Raw genomic sequence first — 21,630 nt, 5'->3', positions numbered from 1 at the left:
GGGTCTGACCCCAAGCTGGGAGGTCAGGAGCGTGGAGGGGTATATTTGTAACAGGCATCTCAAATTTAATATGCCCAAGAAAGAACTCACTTTCTCAACACCCCAAACCCGTGTGGACTTCTCCAGCTCTCCTATCACAGAGAAAGTTTACCCCCCTCTCCCACCATCCTCTCAGTTGCTCAAATTCCAGTCCTAAGAGTCATCCTGGATTTTTCCCTTTCTCTCACGCTTCAAATAGAATTCATCAGCAAATCCTGCTGCCTCTACCTCTAAATTTTAGAGCAAATCTGATGAAACAGGTGCACCCTTCTCTGCCACCATTCTTGTTGAAGCCACAGTTGTTTCCTGCCTGGGCAATTGCAACAACTTCCCAGAGAATGCCCTTGCTTCCGTTCTTGCCCCCTTATGGTCTATTCTCCATACAACAGCCAGAAGAATCTTTTTAAGGCATGAATCAGATCCCGCCACCCATCTCCATGCCTACACCTCAAATGTAGAACATACAAACCCCTTCTCTATTCTAGATCCTGCCCCTCTTGCCGACATCATCTCCTGTCCCTTCCTCCTTGCTCACTCCATTCCAACCACACTTGTCTTTTGCTCATGAACACAAGCTCCTGCCTTGGGGCCTTTGCACTTGGGGTTCCCTCCACCTGGAAGGTTCTGCCCCCCAGATCTGTGCATGGCTGGTGCCCTCTCCACACTCAGGTCTTAGCGCAAAGCTACATCTTTCCAGAAATTTTCCTGATTGCACTATCTAAAAGTATCTTATTGACTTGATTGCCTATAATTTATCTTCTACAGAAAATGGAAGTGCTTAGAAGAGCAGGGGGTTTGTTTTATTATTACATCACAGTGTTTAGAACAGGGCTTGGCACATAGTAAGCACTCAGTAAATAGTTGTTGAATGAATTTGTTGAGGTTTTAAACATGTCTGCGAATTCTCTGACACCCCTCCCGTTGAAAGGTGGGGTTTACATGCTCTCCTCTTGATTCTGGGTCACCTTAGTGACTTGTCAGCCAATAGGTTATGGTAGAAGTGACACTATGTGGTCTTAAAGGGCAATACGCCTTCTGCTTCCATCTCTGGAAGACTTTTGCTAGAGCCTGAGCCACCATGTAAGTAGTCTGACTGCTCTCAGACTGCCATGCTGTGAGGAAGCCCAATCTAGCCCATGCAGAGAAACCACATGGGGAAGTCCTGAGGTTACATGAAGAGAGAGAAATGCATGGTCAAATGCCAGCTCCTCCAGCCCTCTACTATTCCAGCTTCAGTCGCCATTGGACTGCAGCTGTATAAAAGACCCAGAGCCAGAACCATCCAGTTGAGCCCTTCCTGAATTTGTAATCAACAGAAATTGTGAAAGGTACCATATGTTTAAATAACATGTGCCTTCTGTTTGTTTGCCAACTGCTCCTTCCCCTCCATGAGGCATCTTCCTAAGCATTGCTAGGTCAACTTTTTTTACATGTTGCTATAAAAAAATTAGCATAGCATGATTATGAAAATACCTCACAGGGAGAGAGGGTGCTGTTGGCAGACAAACACAGAAGGTATGCGTTATTTGCATAAAAATGTGGTAATAAAATGTTTCTTGTTTTTATAAGCCACTAAATTTTGGAGTGATTTACTTTACTGCAATACAAAAAAACCAAACCCGGTGCCTTCGAGTCGATTCCAACTCATAGCAACCCTATAGGACAGAGTAGAACTGCCCCATAGAGTTTCCAAGGAGTGCCTGGTGGATTCGAACTGCTGACCCTTTGGTTAGTAGCTGTAGCACTTAACCACTATGCCACCAGGGTTTCCTTCACTGCAATAGATAACTGAAATAGAATGAATACATACTTAATATCCAACTAGTCTCCGATGGCTGCTGTGGCTGTGTGCTAGCACTATTCCTAGCCAGTTTATTGGTCAAAGTGCCCAAGCCTATGTCAGGTCACATGGATGGAAGCAAACAAACCAGAGGCTGGAAATTAAAACTTATTTAGCCAGGACTGTTGAAGAGCCTCACTCAGATGGACATACACTTATTGGTAGGAATAGTTTAGGCCCTCCCCAACATTCCCTATTCATTCTCCTTAATTCCTGGATCCCTTTTTCTAGAATTAGAGATCCATCCAGGCCAACATGATTGGTTACTCCAATCCTTCTCAGGGAGTGGGTTACTGTGCTTTAATTCTTCCTATCTTGTTCTTACTCCCTAGGCGAAGTTTCTCCTCCATTTCAGGGAGAGGGCTTTGTGGACAAAAACATTCCCCATCAGATCTTCCTTTAGAGATCTCTAAGCCCTGTCTCTAAGACATCCTCTGCAGAGTTAGAGAAAATGACACCGGGAAGTAGAGATGATGTAGCAATGATGATGGTGATGGTAACGATGATAACATTGACTGAGTGTCTCTCCTGGCATTTTACTACACATTTTACATACAATATCTCATTTGGTCTTCACCCCCTCTGACGTTATTGTCACTGCCCCTATTTTACTGATGAGGAGACAGTTTTAGAGAACTTAAGGTGACTTATTGGAAGATATTTGAAGTCAAGTCCATTGAACCCTGATTCTATTCTTGAAAATCACCTAACAGGGATGGCAGATGTATGACACACCAGCCAACATCTCCCCTCCTATGCTCATGGCATCTGTCCCCACTGAGCCTTGATACAGCCTCAGGATCCTCCTCAACACAGCTCTCCAGGCAGGCATGACCAATTGGTCAAACTTCACATGCCAGGTGAAACCCACTTGCCGCTCCCCTCATTTCTCAAGAAAGGAAGGCTCAGAAAAGTCAGGTGACTAGCTAGGGTCACACAGCTTAAGGGTGGTGGGGCAGGGATGGAAATGCATCTGACAATGAGTGTTGCACACGAAGCATACTCACCCACGGACGGCGTGCAGCAGGCGCAGGGAGGGGTATGCAGTACGCACGTTGACGTGATGCTTCAGGATGAGCTCATTGACCCACTCAACACGCTCCTTGCCACCCCTGGCCATGAAGGCCGGGATCCACAGAATGCTGCCATTGAGGCTGTGCAGCCGCTGCAGCAGCTTCTCCCGCCATGTGGCATTGACCAGGTCCTCGAAGGCCCGCTGGATGACTGATGGGTTCATGGTTACCAGGTCTGTCTTGAGCCCCACATCCCGGGCATACTCCTGCACTGGGGCCAAATTGCACCTGCCAGAGAAAACGGCAACATAGTTCCTTTGAGGAAGCTGAGATGCCATCCTTTGCTTTTCCTCTCTCCTCTGCATCCCTAAACAAAGACTCAGAGCATCTTCCTGCCCTTACTGGACCCTCTGTCATCCTCCTCTTTCTCTTGCCTCAAATAGTTACTGAGCTCCTGCCATTTACTAGACCCCAGGTATGTAAAGTGTTTGTGTTCTGGAGTTCAAAATCTAGGACAGGAGAAAAGAAGTAAGGAAATTCTCCGTCCACAAGATGACGGTGTACTGTGCAGGTAACAGAGGAAGGGCTCTGAAGGCCAACTCCCAGGATCAAAACTCAGCTCTAATAGTTTCTACCTGTGTGACTCTGGGCAACTTGCTCAACCTCTCTGCACTTCCTTACAGCTTCCTTATAGTTAAGGAATAGTGATCTGTCTGTCTATATGTCTGCCTGACTATCTACCTACCTACCTACTTATCTGCCCACTTACCTATCTACCGACCTACCCACCCACCAACACCCACCCGCCCATCCATCCATCCATCCATCTACTTATCTACGTGTCTATCTATCTAGGTATCTATCTATTATAGCTAGCTATAACAGTTCCTTTGGCTATAATAAATCTCACAATGACATCCCTCTCACAAGGATTAAAGGAGCTACTATACACCCAATACTCAGAACACTGCTAAACCACAGTAAGAGCTCAATAAATGCTAACTATTGTCATCATCCCCACACATCTGTCAATTTGTCATGATGTGGTGGCTTGCATGTTGCTGTGATGCTGGAAGCTATGCCACTGGTACTTCAAATCCCAGCAGGGTCACCCATGTTGGGCAGGTTTCAGCTGAGCTTCTAGACTAAGATAGACTAGGAAGAAGAACCTGGCAGCCTACTTCTGAAAAAATTAGTCAGTGAAAACCTTATGAATAGCAGTGGATTGACACAGTGGCTGCAGCAATGGGCTCAAGCATAACAACAATCGTGAGGATGGCGTTGGGCCGGGCAGTGCTTTGTTCTGTTGTACATAGGGTCACTAAGAGTTGGGACCAACTTGATGGCACCTAACAACAACAACAGTTGCCATCATTATTATGGGGAAGGAGGAGTACCAGGTGGTCTTCCTAGAGGTGGTGACCACTGAGGGAAGTCTGGAAGGGTCCACAGGTGGACAACCAACAAGAGGGAAGTGCTTCTCCAGCATGCCAGACCGTAGACTACCTCAGGCCCTTGTTTAAGATTTCCCAGGTCTCTGACCTGGAGATTGAGATCAATGGTTGAGCTTAGGGATTGATATTTATTTTACAAGCTTCTCAGCTAAGTCGGGCAATTTTAGGAGATGTCATGCTATGTACCGTATGTACAGGAAACGCATGCAAAGGCACAGAGGTGTAAACCAGCAGGAGCATTTAGAGGAAGGCCAGGAGATGTGCTGGAAAGCCAGGCAGGGTGAGATGTCAAAGTGTCTGTGAATCAGGGACTTGGTTTTGAGGGCTACAAGGAGCCACTGAAGGCTTTTAAGCAGGAGAGTGATGTGGACAGATTTGCATTTTAGGTTAACAGTTAGACAAGAGTAAGATTAAGCTTTGGTATGTATCAGAGGGGATGGAATGGGTGTTGGAGGACAAGGTAAGCGGCCATTGCAATCTCTTGCTGAACCAGCCAGGGACCCTGATGGGGGGTGAGCAGCCTCTATTATTCCACCAGAGGTCTGTTTTTTGAGGGACCCTCTCTCCTTTCTGGGTCCTGCCTGAATGTGCACACTGTGTCCCTAGCATTGAACATGGGGACTGTGCACAGTGGGGTGTGTAATCTTGTCTCAAAACACCACTTAGGCCTACTCCAGAGACACAGAGTTCTGTGAGAACCATGTATATAGACCTACAAGTTGAAGGACAAATGTGTTTGAGTAGCTCTCTCCTTGGCGCTTCAGGTTCCTCTTTCTATGTGTGTGTGAACAGGTGTGTGCATGGCACCAAGGAGTGAGGCACAGCAAGCCACAGCCATGCTCCTCAAAGGGCACTCCACACTCCAGGAGCAGCGGTATCCCCTGGGACCTTGTTAGAAATGCAGAGACTCAGGCCCTGCCCCAGACCTGATGACACTGCATCTTAATAAGCCAGGTGATTTGTACACATGTTAACATTTGAGAAGAACTGGGCTACAGCTTTGTACAATATTCCTAATGAAATGACCTCAGTCAGTCCAACTCACCCATTTTAGAGATGATAAAACTAAGGCCCAGAAAGGGGAGTGACTGCTCCAAGTCACATGGCAAATGGACGGCAGAGGCAAGACTGGATTTCAGACACTATACTTGTAAGTGTCCAAAAAGAAAACTATTGGCCAGTATTTGTTGTTTCCTCTGTAAATTCCTCGGGCAGAGTCCAGTGGAGCCCAGAAAACTCACTGTTGAAACTCATGACTTGTGACAAAGGAAGAGGCATGGCTATCTATGTGACACTAGGGCAGAAAGGCTGCCCTCAACCCTGTCCAACACTGTGACAGGTGACCTGACCCCATCAGGATGTAGATTTTACCCTATGCCCTCACTTGTAACGCCCACCCCACCCAAGCCTCACACCTTCTCTGGTCTCCAATCAGACAAACCTGTCACAGTTCCTTCCTTCCTTTCCCATAACCTCACCAATTTCTAGGTTGAAAAACAGAGATGGAGCCATTGGATATTCCCCGCACAGCCAAAACCTGGCCAGGGATAACACAAACAACCCGACGTTGGCTGCCAGCCCATGGTATCTCTTCAATCACATGGATTCAAGAGTAATACAGCATATCTTCCCATGTTCAAAGGGTCAGTGTGCTCTATGATAAGGCTACTTCCCAAAGGCCCAGGACAAGGAGATTTTTGTGGCAGGAATGGTCCCAGTAGGAAGATGAGATGAGGTATGCAGTTCTGCCCAGGGCTGGGGGCTGTTTGGAATGAAACCCGAGGTTCTGTGTGGCCTACTTTTGACCAGGGAACAGCAAGGCCTTGTTTCCAAGCCTGTCTGGGTTGGAGTCAGGTGTCAGGACTATGAATACCTGTGTTCAAATGTCTCTGGTAACTGAAAAGCAAGAGCCAATGTCTTAGAGAAAACAATGGCCAAGTACAAAATTGAAGTTTCTCTATCTCCCCAGCACATCCCAGCTTTTGACCACAGGGTAATAAGGATACTTTGAAGGGTACCACCTTGCAAACTCGGACCAACAATTGGTTCCCCCTGATGATTTTCTTACTAATCTTCAGCACCAGGTTATAGGTCAGGGTTTGGCAAACTTTTTCTGTAAAAGTCAGATAGCAAATATCGTAGGCTTTGCAGGCTACACAGTCTTTTTGCTGCAACTATCCAATCTGCTGTTACAATGCAAAAGCCGCAACCATTACCAGTTGGCATTGAGTTGATTCTGACTGATGGTGACCCCATGTGTGTCAAAGTAGAACAGGGCTCCACAGGGTTTTCAAATGCTGAGTTTTTGGAATTAGACTGCCAAATCTTTCTCCCAAAGCACCTTTGGGTGGACTTGAACCTTCAACCTTTTGGTTGGCAGCCAAGCACATTAATAGTTTGCACCATGCAGTGACTCCAACAGCAGCCATAGACAATATATGAACAAACAGGGGTGGCTGTGTTCCAATAAAACTTTATTTACAAAAACTAGAGGAGGGCCATAGTTTACCTACCTCTGCTTCAGATCAGTGATTCTCAACCTTAGCTGGAACCACACAGACTGCCTGAGTTACATGCCCCTTTGATCGATTTAATTAGTCTGAGGCACAGTCTGGGCACTGGGACTTTTAAGAGCTCCCCAAGTGACTCTAATATGCAGCCAAGGTTGAGAACAGCTGCTCAGAGAGTAACCCGACCAGTGTTCTCATTTCACTCTCTTGGGACAAGTGGCAACACTAGATCTAAATATACACTGCTGCCTTGGGGCCAGAGCACCTGCCATATTACCTTATGACAAAGCTGTGTGTGTCAATCTCCTGCCCACAGCCGCTGTTCAGCAAGACCCCCGAGTTGCCTACGATGGCGCACGTCCGGAAGTGCCTGTTCTTCAGTGGAGAGGTTCTGGGGAGGAGCTCATAGAGATTCTGGGACACGTTCATTGTGCTGTCTCGATCGAAGATGTAATGAATAATGTCGCCGGGCTTCAGGGTCCCCTTCAGGACAGAAATGTCCTTCTCAGCATCGAGAAACTTTAAGATTTGTTTCCTATAAAAACCAAACACATGTGACGACAATGTCTCCCTGTTACAGATGCCCTCTGCCAGTCCTCGCTTTTCCTGTCCCACCATTGCCCATCACGGCTGCGACAGCCCAGCAAACAGCTATAGCATGCTAATTGCTGAAAAGCCCTCAGAGTGGGTTTCAGGCAAGAATTGTCAGAAAGGGGCCAGAGCTGGTTGCTGTGGTTACGCCCTCTTCCTACAGAGGTGAAAACTGTCCTGGGAAATGACTCCATTAGGCTGAGGTGAGCTCATCACAGGCCCCAGAAAAAGGATGACCCACTCTACTGGTTTGCCCAGAAACTGCCTTGGTTTTAGCACTGAAACTCCCGAGTCCCAGGAAGCCCTTCAGTCTGTGGCAAACTGGGGCAGCTGGTCACCCTACATCACACTCCCCTCAGGTAGTGGGATTCTGATCATCATTGGACAGGAAGTCTTGAACAGGAACAGGAAACCAGAATGACATGTACCTCATTCATCATTGGTATCTTTTCTTCCATGGGAACGTTCTCTGAGCCAAGGGGCCACCCCAGAGCAGAGAATGAGGATCTGGACAGTGTGAGGTATATGAAAAATTCTAACTTTGAGAGACTGAGAATATGGCCTGCTGTCCTGTGAGCTGGTCCATTTGTAAAGTGTGTCCCCTCCCTAACAAATCTCTGATCAGTGTAGGCTTTGTAACTATTGGCACTTCTTGGTCCCACAGGCAAGAGTTCTTTTGAGTTGTTCTATAGCAAACATGATCAAAAGATGGCTCTCTAGGCTTTAGAGTGACTTTGATTTGAGGGAAGAGTTCTCAAATCATTCAGCAAAGTACAAAGATGAGATGGGGAGGGGTCAGGAAAAACATGTGTATAAACCCCTCAAATCACCAGGGAAATTGTACTCAAACCACACAGGCCTGCCCTTAGGAGTCTGAGGATCCTGGATGGCAGGTTTTATTTAGCAGACACATTTTCACAAAGCCATTGAGAGGTGGTAGATAAAGAACAGCAAAAGTCATCCAAAAGATCTTCAGAAATGATTGAAGTAACAGAAAGAAATTTGGTACCTAGGTCAGACGAAATTAATTTTATTTTCTGCAATGAGTCCTTCTCTAGAAAGGATGCAGTGATGACAGACTTTTTTTTCCACAGAGCTCTGGAGGGACAGAATCTTCATGCACTTTGCAAATGGGAAAAGCTGCAAGATGGTGTCCCCATTGCACAGATGGTAACACTGATGCCTGAGAGCTTGATGGCTTTGAGAGTTTCACAGCCTGTGGTGTACCCCAGAAGGCTGCACGCTCAATCACTTGGGGAGCTATAAAGAACTCAGAAGCTCCACAATGAGCTCTGAGAAATTCTGAGAGCAGTCCAGGGGTTGTTGTTTGTGTTGGTAGCTGCTGTTGAGTAGGTCCCTGACTCAAGGTAACCCTTTGAACAATGGATGAAAAGCTGCCTGGTCCTGTGACATCCCAAAGATTGGTTGTAGAGCAGACCATTGTGATCCATAGGGTTTTCATTGGCTGATTTTCAGAAATTGACTGCCAAGCTTTTCTTCCTACACTGTCTTAGTCTGGAAGCTCCGTTGAAACCTGTTTGCAACACAGCAACACACAAGCTCCACTGAAAGCGGGGTAGTGGCTGCATATGAGGTGCATTGGCTGGGAGCTGAGCCCTGGTCTCCCTCATGGAAGGTGAGAATTCTACCACTAAACCACTAATGCCTCATTAGTTCAGGGGTGAGCACTCATTAATAAGCTCCCTGGGAGATTCTAATGTGTCTAGGGTTGGGAGCCTCTTGTGTAGCCAAGGGGCAGCTGGAACTCTTGGCAGGGCCTACACCCTTCTTTCACTTGTCTTTCTCTATTAATGAACTGGATCTCTTGCTATCATGCAGGGAAAACAACCTCGCTGAATAATTTGTACCTCCTGATGGAAAACAGAGGCATTGTTTTACTTTACTGGTTGTCGTCTGTCAGTGGTGGCTTCAGTGTTGCTGTGATGTTGGAAGCTATGCCACTACTATTTCAATTACCAGCAGGGTCACCCATGGTGGAGAAGTTTCAATGCAGCTTCTAGACTAAGACAAGCTGTGAGGAAGGACAATCTACTTATGAAAAAATTGGCCAGTGAAAACCTTACGAATCCAGTGGTTCATTGTCTGGTATAGTGCCAGAAGATGAGCCTCTCAGGTTGAAAGGCACTCAAAACACAACTGGGGAAGAGCTGTCTCCTCAAACTAGAGTTGACCTTAATGACATGGATGGAGTTAAGCTTTCTGGACTTACATTTGCTGTTGCGGCATGACTCAAAATGAGAAGAAACAGCTGCAAACATCCATTAATAATTGGAAAGTGGAACGTATGAACTATGAACCTAGGAAAATTGGAATTTGTCAAAAATGAAATGTAATGCATAATGATCAATATCCTAGGGTTTAGTGAGCTGAAATTGACTGGTATTGGCCATTTTGAATTGGACAGTTATGTGATCTACTATGCTAGGAATGACAAATTGAAGAGGAATGGCATTGCATTCATTGTCAAAAAGAACACTTCATGATCTATCCTGAAGTGATAGGATAATATCCATATGCCTATAAGGAAGACCAGTTAGTATGGCTCTTATTAAAATTTACACACCAGCCACTAATGCCAAAGATAAAGAAATTGAAAATTTTACCAACGTCTGCAGTCTGAAATTGATCAAACACACAATCAGGATGCATTAATAATTATGGGTGATTGGAATTTGAAAATTGGAAAAAAATAAGAAGGATCAGTAGTTGGAAAATATGGCCTTGGTGATAGAAATGACACCTGAGATTGCAGAATAGAATTTTGCAAGACCAAAGACTTATTCATTGCAAATACATTTTTTTCAACAACACAAACAGTAATTATACACATGGACCTTGATGGATGGAATACACAGAAATCAAACCAATTACATCTGTGGAAAGATGATGGAGAAACTCAATATCATCAGTCAGAACAAGGCCAGGGGCCGACTGCAGAACAGACTATCAATTGCTCATAAGCGAGTTCACGTTGAAGCTGAAGAAAATTAAAATAAGTCCATGAGAGCCAAAGTACAACCTTGAATATATCCCACCTGAATTTAGAGACCATCACAAGAGATATAACTCACTGAACACTGATGACTGAAGATGAGATGAGTTGTGGGATGACATCAAGTACGTCATACATGGAGAAAGCAAAAGGTCATTAAAAAGAAAAAAAAAAGACCAGAATTGATGTCAGAAGAGACTCTGAAACTTACTCTTGAATGTAGAGTAGCTAAAACAAATGGAAGAAATGATGAAGTAAAAGAACTGAACAGAAGATTTCAAAGGGTAGCTCAAGAAGACCAAGTATTATAATGAAATACGCATACATCTGTAGTTAGAAAACCCAAAGAGAAGAACACGCTTGGTATTTCTCAAGCTGAAATAAATGAAGACAAAATTCAAGCCTCCAACTGCCATATCGAAGGATGGTACGGGCAAAAAATTTCAATGGAAGCATCTAAAGAAGATGGAAGGAATACACAGAGTCACTGCACCAGAAAGAATAGGTGTATGTTCAACCATTTCAGGAGGCAGCATATGATCAAGAACTGATGCTATTGAAGGAAAAATGCAAGCTGCAGTTAAGGAATTGGTGAAAAATAAGGCTCCAGGAATTGATGGAGTACCAATTGAAATGTTTCAACAAACAGATGCAACGTTGGAAGTGCTCACTCATCTATGCCAAGAAATTTGGAAGACTGCTACGTGGCCAGCCAACTGGAAGAGATCTATATTTATGCCCATGGCAAAGAAAGGTGATCCAATGGAATGTGAAAAATATTGAACAATATCATTAATATCAGAGAAAATTATTGAAGTTGTCAAGGATTTCATTTTACTTGGATTCATGGTGAATGCCCACAGAAGCAGTGGTCAAGAAATGAAATGATGTATTGCATTGGGCAAATATGCTGTAAAAGACCTCTTTATTGATTGATTTTTGTGCTTCAGATGAAGGTTTACAGAGAAAATTAGTTTCTCATTAAACAATTAATACATATTGTTTTGTGGCATAATTTGGCAACCCCATGACATGTCAACACTCTCCGTTTCTTGACATTGGGTCTCCCATTACCAGATTTCCTGCCCCCTTCTGCCTTCTCATCCTTGGCCCTGGGCTGGTGTGACCACTTGGTCTCATTTTGTTTTATGTGAAAAGACCTCTTTAAGGTGTTAAAAAGCAAAGATGTCTCTTTGAAGACTAAGATGAGCCCGATCCAAGCTATGGTATTTTCAATAGCCTCATAAGCATTGGAAAGCTGGACAATGAATAAGGAAGACCAAGAAGAATTGATGTCTTTGAATTATGCTATTGGCAAAGACTATTGAATATATCGTAGACTGCCAAAAGAACGAGCAAATTTGTCTTGGAAGAAGTATAGTCAGAATTCTCCTTAGAAGCAGGATGGCGAGACCTCATCTCACGTACTTTGGGCATGTGATCAAGAGGGACCAGTCCCTGGAGAAGGACATCATGTTTGGTAAAGTATAGAGTGAGCAAAAAATAGGAGGACCCTCAATGCGATGGACTGACACAGTGGCTGGACAATGGGCTCAAACATAGCAATCGTGAGGGTGGTGCAGGACTGGGCAGTGTTCGTTCTGTCATACCATGAGTCAGAACTAACTCAACAGCACCTAGCAAAAACAACGATCAGGGATTATGCAACTCAACAAACTAATGCCATTTGGGCATTGCTAAAACCCTTGCAATGACTTACCTCAAAGTACTTAAAAGCAAAGAGAGTTCCTAGAAAGCCCATAAATAAACACCTCCATGAGTGAATTAATTTCTAATTATGAGAAATTACTACCAATTATCAAACATCATTCCAAACCACTCGCAGAATCTTTTATTATGAATAATTCTGGTGATTAATTGATGTTTAACAAAAAAAACTTTCCCCCTGGGTGAAGGTAAATTTTTCCTGTCAGGTGCCTTTGTATTGGCAGGCTCACTGTGGAGATCACAGTGAGATCTCTGAAAGGGTGGGCTCATTTCTCTCCCCAGCTGTTGGAGAAAGGGCAATGGGACAGCAGGGAGCCTGTTCAGGAGGATCCCACTCACAGGTGCTGGTGTGAGTAGGATGGTGGCCCCCAAAACAATATGTCCATTTCCTGGCCAAACAGAACCAGGATGTGAATGTGATCTTATCTGGAAAAGGCATCTTTTCAGACATAATTACATTAAGGATTTTGAGATGAGATCATTCTGGATTATCCAGGTAAGCTCTAAATCCAATGACAAGTGTCTTTATAAGAAACAGAAGAGGAGACCAACACAGAGAAGGCCATGTGAAGACAGAGTAAGAGACTGGAGTTAGGCAGCCACAAGCCAAGAAATGCCCACAACCACTAGAAGCTGGAAGAACCAAGAAGGTTCTCCCCTAGAGCCTTCAGAAGGTGCATAGCCCTACTGATACCTTGCTTTTGGACTTCTAGCCTCTGAAACTGGGAGAAAATAAGTTTCTATTGTTTTGAGTCACCAAGTTTGGGGCAGTTTGCCATGACAGCCCTAGGAACCCACACCAGGGATACAGGTGATCTCAGTGATTCCATGGTGCCTGTATTAAAGGGATCAGTGACACAGGCCTGCAGCTATTAGGACCACAATCAGGGGCCTCAGAAGAGGCAGAGAAAGTGGGTGGAAGGTGGCAGAATGGTGGAGACTTGAGTCAGCTCCTTTAGATGGTCTCTCAGCTGCCAGATTCTAAATCTCACTCCTGTATTCCCCACAACCCTTCATGTCCCAAAACTAGGCCTCAAAAACTGGGGCTTGGGGGCATTCCCATCTTGACAGTGAACCTGTCTGGAAGCGCCAACTCTTTGCTCTGTGTGGTGTCACTTTGGTTGGCTGTGGTCAACGTTAACTGCTGTGCCCCAGCCCCTTGTTTTCTTATCCATAGTGATGGCTTGAGAAGGTTGGTTGCAAGAGTCAGGGCCTTCCACCATCTGGTCCTGCCTACCACACCAGTCTCATCACCTCCATAACCTACCTCCTGGTTCCTAGCACTGAGCAGAGACACCATGCTGCTCAGACCTTGGTGTGTACCTGGCAAACTCCTAAGTGTCCTTCAAAGCCCATGGCTTCTGATAAACCTTTCCTGGCCAGTCCACTTAGTTCCCTTACAAAACGAATTATTTGATCCTCAGCATTCCCTCTTTATTTCCTTCTATTTGTAAGATGCGATACTGTCTAATGTACGTATCATGTTGTACCATCATGACTTTGCTTATAGTTCTGTTCCTGCCTGATTCACCTTGGCACCCCAACCCCCTGCACAAATTATAGAAATGAATGGTTAAATTATAAAACCGACCAAATCTGTTGCCATGGAGCTGATTCCAACTCACGGCAACCTCATGGGTATCAGAGTATAACTGTGTTATATGGCTTTCAGTGGCTGGCTTTTCAGAAGTAGATCGCCAGGCCTTTCATCTGAGGTGCCTCTGGGTAGACTCGAACTTCCAACCTTTTGGTTAGCACCCCGGGACTCCAGGTGAATTAAACTGACCAGTATTTGCTTGATCAATCACGGCTATAGTGAAGCCAAGTGACCAAAGTCACTGAAGTCATACTTCCTTCTCGACAGTTCCCCATTCCACCACCCGGCCATGACTGCAGTGCTCGGAACACACCCCTCTGCAGAGGCCAGGAAAAGAGCAGCTCTCTGGCTGAACAGACCTCTCCCTCTGGGGTCAGGTGTCATGTCAGTTCCTGGGGTCAGTCAATGCCCAGTTATGGTTTTTCATTTCCATGGTGTGGGGGGAGGGGGCAGTCTACTCAAGCCACAAGGACCTGGGAGGAAGTGGAGGACCATTGCCACAAAAAGGGGGCACAATACCAGGCAGGCCAGGGAAGATTACTCCTTCCGGAAGAGGCCATCTGTGGCCTCCTGCCCAGGTCCCCACTGCTGCTGACCTAAGCCCCACTCCTCCTGGACCCAGGCCCTCAGCAGGGTGTCCTACCACCTCCCAGGCCTGAGTCACCGCAGACCACTGCTGGGCTGCTGGACTTGCCTTTGGTTGGTTTTTATTTCCAATGGATCGCTTACAGATGAAACCTGCCTCAGCGGGAGGCATACATTTTCTTTCTACCCTGACTTTATTCCTTCACAGACAGCGGCAATTTACAGCTTGTGCTGATGAGGGCCAAGCAGGCTCTTGTCCTATAGGTAATGACCAGTACCTGATCCTCAGAGAGAGTGTCTGGTTGTGTCTCCATTTGGACAAGCCTGGCTGGATGTTGTGCTTAACGCTCTCGTTACTTCTGTCAACAACAGCTGGCGATGACGAGCCATTTATTACAACTTCGGCTCTGGAAAGAAAAAAAACAGGAAGAGGGAAACATGATCCTTTAGCAAGCTGATGACAAGTTTTGTTTTTGCTCTGGTTTGAATGTAAACTTCTTGGGAAGAGCAAAATTGCAGTTATTACCTGAGAAGGGAAGGAAGTCTATTTATCTTCTAGAATTATAAACTCTCTTCCTCAGGTACAAGCCACATACATTCTTGGAGACAGGAAGCAGGGTGGTAAAACTATCTTTCTCCCCCTCACCAGGCTTCCTCCCAGTGAAACCTAGCAGTCACTCTCAGACTAGTCAGATTTCTTAGTCAAGCCACTTATAAGAAACCCCGTAAGTAGCAGTTGTGTTAGCAGCAAAGGATCATATGATGGTTTACAAACTTAACAAAGAGAAAATAAGAAATTCATAGCAGAGCAATGTCATTGTAGCACGTGGCTTCAGCGCCTCCCCTATATTCCCGTCATTCTCTTGTCTGTAATTCTTCCATGCTGCCCGAACGCCCTGCTGACCGTGTTAAAGTTATCTGTGCAGCCTTCCTCTCTCCCACTAGGCTGTAAGACAGGCATCTCCCTCATTCATCTCTACATTCTTCAACGGTTTGACATAAAACAAACAAACAAACAAACAACAAAACCCATTGCCATTGAGTCAATTTCAACTCATGGCGTCCCCATGGGTTACAGAGTAGAACTGCTCTATAGGGTTTGCTTGGCTGTAATCTTTGCAGAAGCAGATCACCAGGTTTTTCTTCTGCAGTGCTGCTGGCTGGGCTCACTCTGCCAACCTTTAGGTTAGTAGTCCAGCACAACCCGTTTGTGCCACCCAGGGACCTAGGGTCTGACATAGCAGGTGCTCAGCAGATAAATGCTTGTTGGGTTTGTACTTGAACATAAAGTCTGGTGAATTTCACCCCGGGGGTGTCTGCAGTAGCTGGCTTTGTTTGCCCAGGGTGACCACAATTCTGGGTGCACAGGAACTCCAGGCATTTCAGAGCCCTCTTGAATTCGGAGGCTGGAAATCTATGCTAGTAGGTTTCTAAGGAACTAGATTACAATGGTATCTTTAAAGGCAGCGTGGGAGCAGGCCCGCATCCTGAGGGGGGTACTCGCAGAAGGCACGTGGGCCTCTTCACAAGTTCCTCTTGTCTGGACAAAGAGCAGACTGTCCTGCTTAGAATGACAAGTGGATTTGTGATGCCAAATTCCAGAGCTTTAAAGAGTCCAAGCCAAACATCAATGTTCTCTGCGTTTATCTTCAAACAGTCAAGTTGGAAAAAAAAAAAAAAAGGAAATCCCTTTAACAAGGTCTAAACCCAACGTTCTATTTTGCCTTTTGTAGGTAGAGAAGACATTTGGGGGGTGGGGGTCGGGGGAGGGGGGCGAGGATTGTCTTCTCAGCTCTCTCCACACCCCGGTGCCTCCACTCTTAATATTCCTGACTCCTCTAGTGGATACCACTTGTCTTGGGTTCAAACACACATAACTTTTTTGCAGAGGACAAAAAATTAAAGGGTTTTGAGTAAGGTAGATGGACCCTTCTTAGCGGGCTTGGGAGGAGAAATAGAAGACCCAAGCCTTTGGAGATTTGCTGTTTTCATGAAGGTAAGCTGTGAGTGTAGTGGGAAGATTTCGCAAGTCGTGTGACAGTAGCTAAATCATTTTATCTCTCTGAGCCTCAGTTTCCCCATTTATAGAAAGGAGTGTAGAAGAGGAAGTATCAGCTCTAAGGTTCCAGAAGGCAATAAGGAACATCTCAGTCTCCTACACAGATCACAGGCTGCCCTCTTGTGAGGCTCCAGTAGGAGCTGGTTGTGGCTGCATCTCTTGGGTACACCCACCTCTGTGTAGGCCAGAGGCATGACCAGTGACCTTAGGACCACAGATGTGGCAGCCGCACCTCAAGACCCCAATGCTTCCCTGCAACTTACACCAGTAGCTATAAAAAAAAACCAAACCCGTTGCCATCGAGTCGATTCTGACCCACAGTGAGTGGAAACCCTGGTGGCGTAGTGGCTAAGTGCTATGGCTGCTAACCAAAGGGTCAGCAGTTCGAATCCTCCAGGGGCTCTTTGGAAACTCTATGGGGCACTTCTACTCTGTCCTATAGGTTTGGTATGGGTATGGGCCAGTAGTTATACATGATGGAAACACTTTAGTATATTGTGGTAAGGAGTGTTTTTCCTAACTGGCTAGCTGGCTTTCTCATCAGTGATCAGAGTGCATCAGAGGAAGAGAGCTGGCTCAGGAACAAAAGAGTGACTGGGGCCTTGCACCCTATGGCTTAAGGCGGATTCAGTCTAGGCTGATGCTCTTCAGAAGTCAAGACTTACTGGGCGACCTCAGGCTCCCTCAGGAAAGAAGGGTCTGCAGAGGGGTTCTGCTCAGAAATCCCCAAAAGGGGTTTCTACGCTTCTCTGGGATAAAAGGTGGTGGAGGCAGGGAAGGGAAAGAGATATAATATGGCACCGAGAATGGCAAAATTCGATTTCTAACTTCACTTCTAGCAATGCCTTGGCTGAGGTCCTCCACAGCCAGCCATGTTCTTACTAGACTTGAACCCTGGCTCTGTGACTATCAAGGTGGGGGACATGGGTAAAACCATGTAGGTCTTTAGTCTCTGCCTTCTCATCTGTAAAATACAGGGGTGGTTGAAATAGCTCTGGGACCCCCTCAGTTCCCAGGTTTTAAAATGTTCTGGGGGAGTTGAGTTACTCCTCTTCAGTGAGTGTGTCCTCCTGCCCCCCGGTCCCCTACCACGTCCCAAGTGGCACTAAAAAAACCCATTGCCATTGAGTTGATTCCGACTCATAGCGACCCTATAGGACAGAGTAGGACTGCCCCCATAGGGTTTTCAAGGATGTAAATCTTTACGGAAGCAGACTACCACATCATTCTCCTGTGGAGCAGCTGATGGGTTCCAACTGCTGACCTTTCAGTTAGCAGCTGAGCACTTAACTGCAACGCCCCCAAGGTTCCTTCAAGTAACACTAGAGGGGCATTTTATTCTTAAGTTGCGTTGTCTGTCAGCTCCTGAACTTCTCACTCAGTGGCCATCTTCATCAAACTCTGATGCCATGAATACGTTAATTAAGAGCACTTAAGGTAACTGGCCCTAAACTAGACCCTTACATTCATTCAGTAGTTCTAATCCCTGAAACACCCCTCAAAGAAGTCACTGCATTATTACTCTAATCCAGTGAGGAAATAGAGGCCCCAGCTAACAAGCATCAGAACTGATTTCAGGTCAGTCTGGCTCCCAAGACTGTGTTCTTCCCCTTTTCATACTCTGTCTCATAAAACTGCACCTCTGAAAGTTACTAGGGGACTTGAGCTGGAGGGCAGGATCTTCTTTCTTCAAAAATGGACACCTTCCTACAGTAGAACAGAGAGGAACTAGTGACACATGGTCTTCTCTTTTATTTCTGCCATGTCTGCACTTCACCAGCCAGGTGGTGCAGTGGTTAAGGGCTCAGCTGCTAACCAAAAGGTCGGCAGTTTGAATCCACGAGCCACTCCTTGGAAATCCTATGAGGTACTTCTACTCTGTCCTATAGGGTCGCTATGAGCCAGAATTGACTTGACAGTAATGGGTAATGGGTTAAACTCAAGTTTCATTTGTAGCTCCCAGGTGGTTAAGAGGTCATTAGAGGTCTGGAAGCAATGATGTCAGGAATAGAGGGGCAGTCTCCTGAGTCAATCACCAGGGTCAGGAATGGGCATACTTGACAGGTCTCATATGATTTAGAGACTTAAACAAATAGAGAAGGGCAACTAACAGAGTATACTTTGAGTAATTTGGACCTCTCATTTCCTAACAGAGTATACTTTGAGTAATTTGGACCTCTCATTTCCAGCTTCACCAAAATAGAATATTTAGGTATTTAAAAATATGGCCTTCACTTTGAGTAGTCGCCTTAGTTTATATTAAATAACCTGGCATTCTCTTCTCCCTTCCATTGCTCTTTAAGGTGGGGTTTGTAAGACTGTAGGTTAGAGATAGCAGTTACCAGTTGCCATCAAGTTCTTTCCAACTCATGGTGACCCCATGTGGGTGTGAGTGGAACTGTGCTCCACAGTGTTTTCAATTGATGATTTTTTTTTTGGAATTAGGTTGCCAGGCCTTTCTTCTGAGGTGCCTCTGGGTAGACTTGAACCATACCAACCTTCCGTTAACTGTATGCACCACCCAGGATCAGAGCACTGAGGGCGGTTATCTCTGGTGCAGAGTGGAGACTCAGAGGGGCGCTGTCCAACAGTCCCCCAGTGGCAAGCCTGAGTTTGTCAGCTTGTAAACCATTTGCATGCTCCTTGCATCTTTGCATCAGGCTGTCCGCTGGCCAAGGACTGGCCCAAAGGCTCCCAGGTCAGTGACATTAAATGAAGCAACACTCTTTCCAAATTCGGAGTGCATAATCAGTAATCAGAGTTAGCATTAACTGAGTAGACTCCTCAAATATTTTAAGTGGTCTCAGCAAAGTTCCTGATTGCTTTAGGTTCTGTCTTAACCTCCTGGACAAGCCATTACTGTAATGAAATTGGGTGAAAGTCCTGGTTCCCTTCAGGGTCTCCATCGCTCAGCAAAAACACAAGTTACTACGAATGCTAGTAAGCTCCCTGGTGGCCTAAGTGCTTCAGAGTGGGTGGGCTTTTTTCCAGAAAGCAACCCTTATCATCTCCTTATCCATCTTTGCAGCCTCTAGACCTTGGGCCATTTTAGTCCATCTTTTATGGACAGTTTGCCCCCAAAAGTGATTAGGGAAATACAAACCCAAAGTGAAACCAAACAGATCTATTTGTTAAGGAAGAAGGGCACCATCCAGCAAAGAGGAGAGGCAGATTAATAGCTGCCTTACAGCAAAAACCAATGAACACAAAATCTAATTTACAAACCTATTAGATTTGCTATGTAAGCTGTTCACAGCTGATCTGATTGTACCGCTGCCTCCAGAATTCCTGCAAGACAAAGGAAATGCATTATTTATAATCCCAGCTCTTCTTTGTAAAGCCCCCTTCAGTTGTCAGGAGGTCCCGCACCCCACCTGGAGAACAGCAGAGGGAGGGTGAGATCTTACGCTGGCCTCTCCAGAAGGAGTAAGGATCAACAAGCCCCAGCTTTTTACAGAGCAGTCTACCCGCAGGGCCCTCCCCTGCTCCGGAACCTTGTTTCAATTAGCACCATGGTTCTCACTTGTGATTCCCACTTGAGACTTGCGAGAACCCACATTAGTCTCCCTTCATTCACAGCCTCAGCATGACTCAGCATCTGCTCTAGCTTGACTCAGCCTTTGTCAGTGCTCCTCCTTTCACTCACGCTTGGTGACATGTTGTCCACTGCATTCTCTCCAAGCTTGAGACACGGGAAGTTCAACAGAGGCAGGAGGATTAACTCAACAGTGCTTTAGACTAAACGTGATAATAGATTTTCTTTTTGGTGGCACAAGAAACAATATTATGTGGTGTCACTTCAGTGGGAGGCCAGGAGGTGGGCAGGTAGTAGGGTCCTTTGCTCCTTTATCTGGAGCATAATCTTTTGGAGTGAAAGCATTCTGAAGTCCTTTCTAGCCCCACCGTCCGTTCACAGCTGTTGAATTCCACACTGGACGGGGGCTGTCTGGCCGCACAGTTGCACCCTGCTTTGCTTTTGCACTGGGCTGGGCATGGGTGGATGAGTATCTTCCTGCCATCTCGCTTGCGCTCTGCCTCTGCTCTAGGAAAGTTGTGTGTGTGTCTATTAAACAATATCATTTCTCCCACTGATTTATAAGAGGTATAGTTTTTTTTTTTTTTTTTATAGTTTGGGGAGGTACTTCTCAGTACTTTTCTCTCTCCCCCGCCCCCCTTTTTTAAAAGTTCTATCTAGTCTTTCAATTAAGGTGTTAGTGCACTCCAAAGAAACAATTAAAATCCCTGGGGAAGCTGTGCTTTTGAAGGAACCCTGTCATTTAATAAGAACTCTTTTGGGGACGTTTATGCATAGCTCCACACTGGTTTTAAGTCTGGATTTTTCTATTTGCTTTCTTTAGGTTTAGCATATAAGTATATATAACACTGTGTGTGTGTGTGTGTGTGTATACACATGTCTTTTCCTGATAGGTTGAAATATCTTTTCAACATTATTGGTGATAGGCAATTGTCTACCCCTTCACAGCCAGATGATTGGACAACACAATGGGTGCCTTGACTTGTCCAGTGTCTGATCCCACGTGGCTCAAAGTACATCACTCAAATCTAGTTATTTATTATACAGTATATCACTGGTCCTTCTGATTTTAATTGAATGTCTATGTTTCTTTTTTTTTGCCCCTCTCTCATTTCCCTCTTGGAATGCCAGAGATCTCATCCTTCCAACTTGGGGTCCCGGAATGTCCAGCCAGCTCCGGTGCTGTAACGTGTTAGGACCTAAGGGCTTTGCTGGGCACGCTGCCGCACACAAGTGTCACTGACCTGTCACATCTACTCCTAATCCCCCGTCCCAGCTTACAAAACTGATGCTCTTTGTGGGGGAGGGAAGGCCTGCTGGGCCAGTAATTAAAAATGTGGCAAGAACTCAAGATGACTGAAAAATTAATGGAACAAAAGAGACAGTCCAGAAACTTTGCATGTAAGAATTGGCACATGATTTTAAAAAGCATTGTCAATGGGAAATTCAATAATTGGCTCAGAGGAGTTGATGAACATTTGGGATGAGTTGGGGGAAATCAGGAAACCCTGGTGGCCTAGTGGTTAAGAGCTATGGCTGCTAATCAAAAAGGTCAGCAGTTAGAATCCACCAGGAGCTCCTTGGAAACCCTATGGGGCAATTCTACTCTGTCCTATAGAGTGGCTAGGAGTTGGAATCGACTCAACAGCAGTGGGTTTGGTTTTTT

The 21,630-nt window shown here is 45.6% G+C and overlaps 1 protein-coding gene across 2 annotated transcripts in view; it reads right to left on the bottom strand.

The window, feature by feature from the left end:
• The window catches only part of ST8SIA2 (ST8 alpha-N-acetyl-neuraminide alpha-2,8-sialyltransferase 2), an 87,078-nt gene that overhangs the window by 16,577 nt on the left and 48,871 nt on the right, over window positions 1–21,630 (bottom strand). The window contains exons 2-5 of one of the 2 annotated variants that reach the window (XM_049905727.1): window positions 19,655–19,717; window positions 14,649–14,777; window positions 7,134–7,391; window positions 2,887–3,180 (exon numbers count right to left, since the gene is read on the bottom strand). In XM_049905727.1, the coding sequence (XP_049761684.1) occupies window positions 2,887–3,180; window positions 7,134–7,391; window positions 14,649–14,777; window positions 19,655–19,717 (744 nt within the window). The remainder of the gene's footprint in view (window positions 1–2,886; window positions 3,181–7,133; window positions 7,392–14,648; window positions 14,778–19,654; window positions 19,718–21,630) is intronic. The other variant, XM_049905728.1, reaches the window with a different exon arrangement.

This window comes from Elephas maximus, chromosome 13 (genome assembly GCF_024166365.1).
Source record: "Elephas maximus indicus isolate mEleMax1 chromosome 13, mEleMax1 primary haplotype, whole genome shotgun sequence".
In the NCBI taxonomy this organism is placed as follows: domain Eukaryota; kingdom Metazoa; phylum Chordata; class Mammalia; order Proboscidea; family Elephantidae; genus Elephas; species Elephas maximus.
The sequence above is the reverse complement of the archived record's forward strand: the minus strand, read 5'-3'. Positions and strand labels throughout refer to the sequence as shown.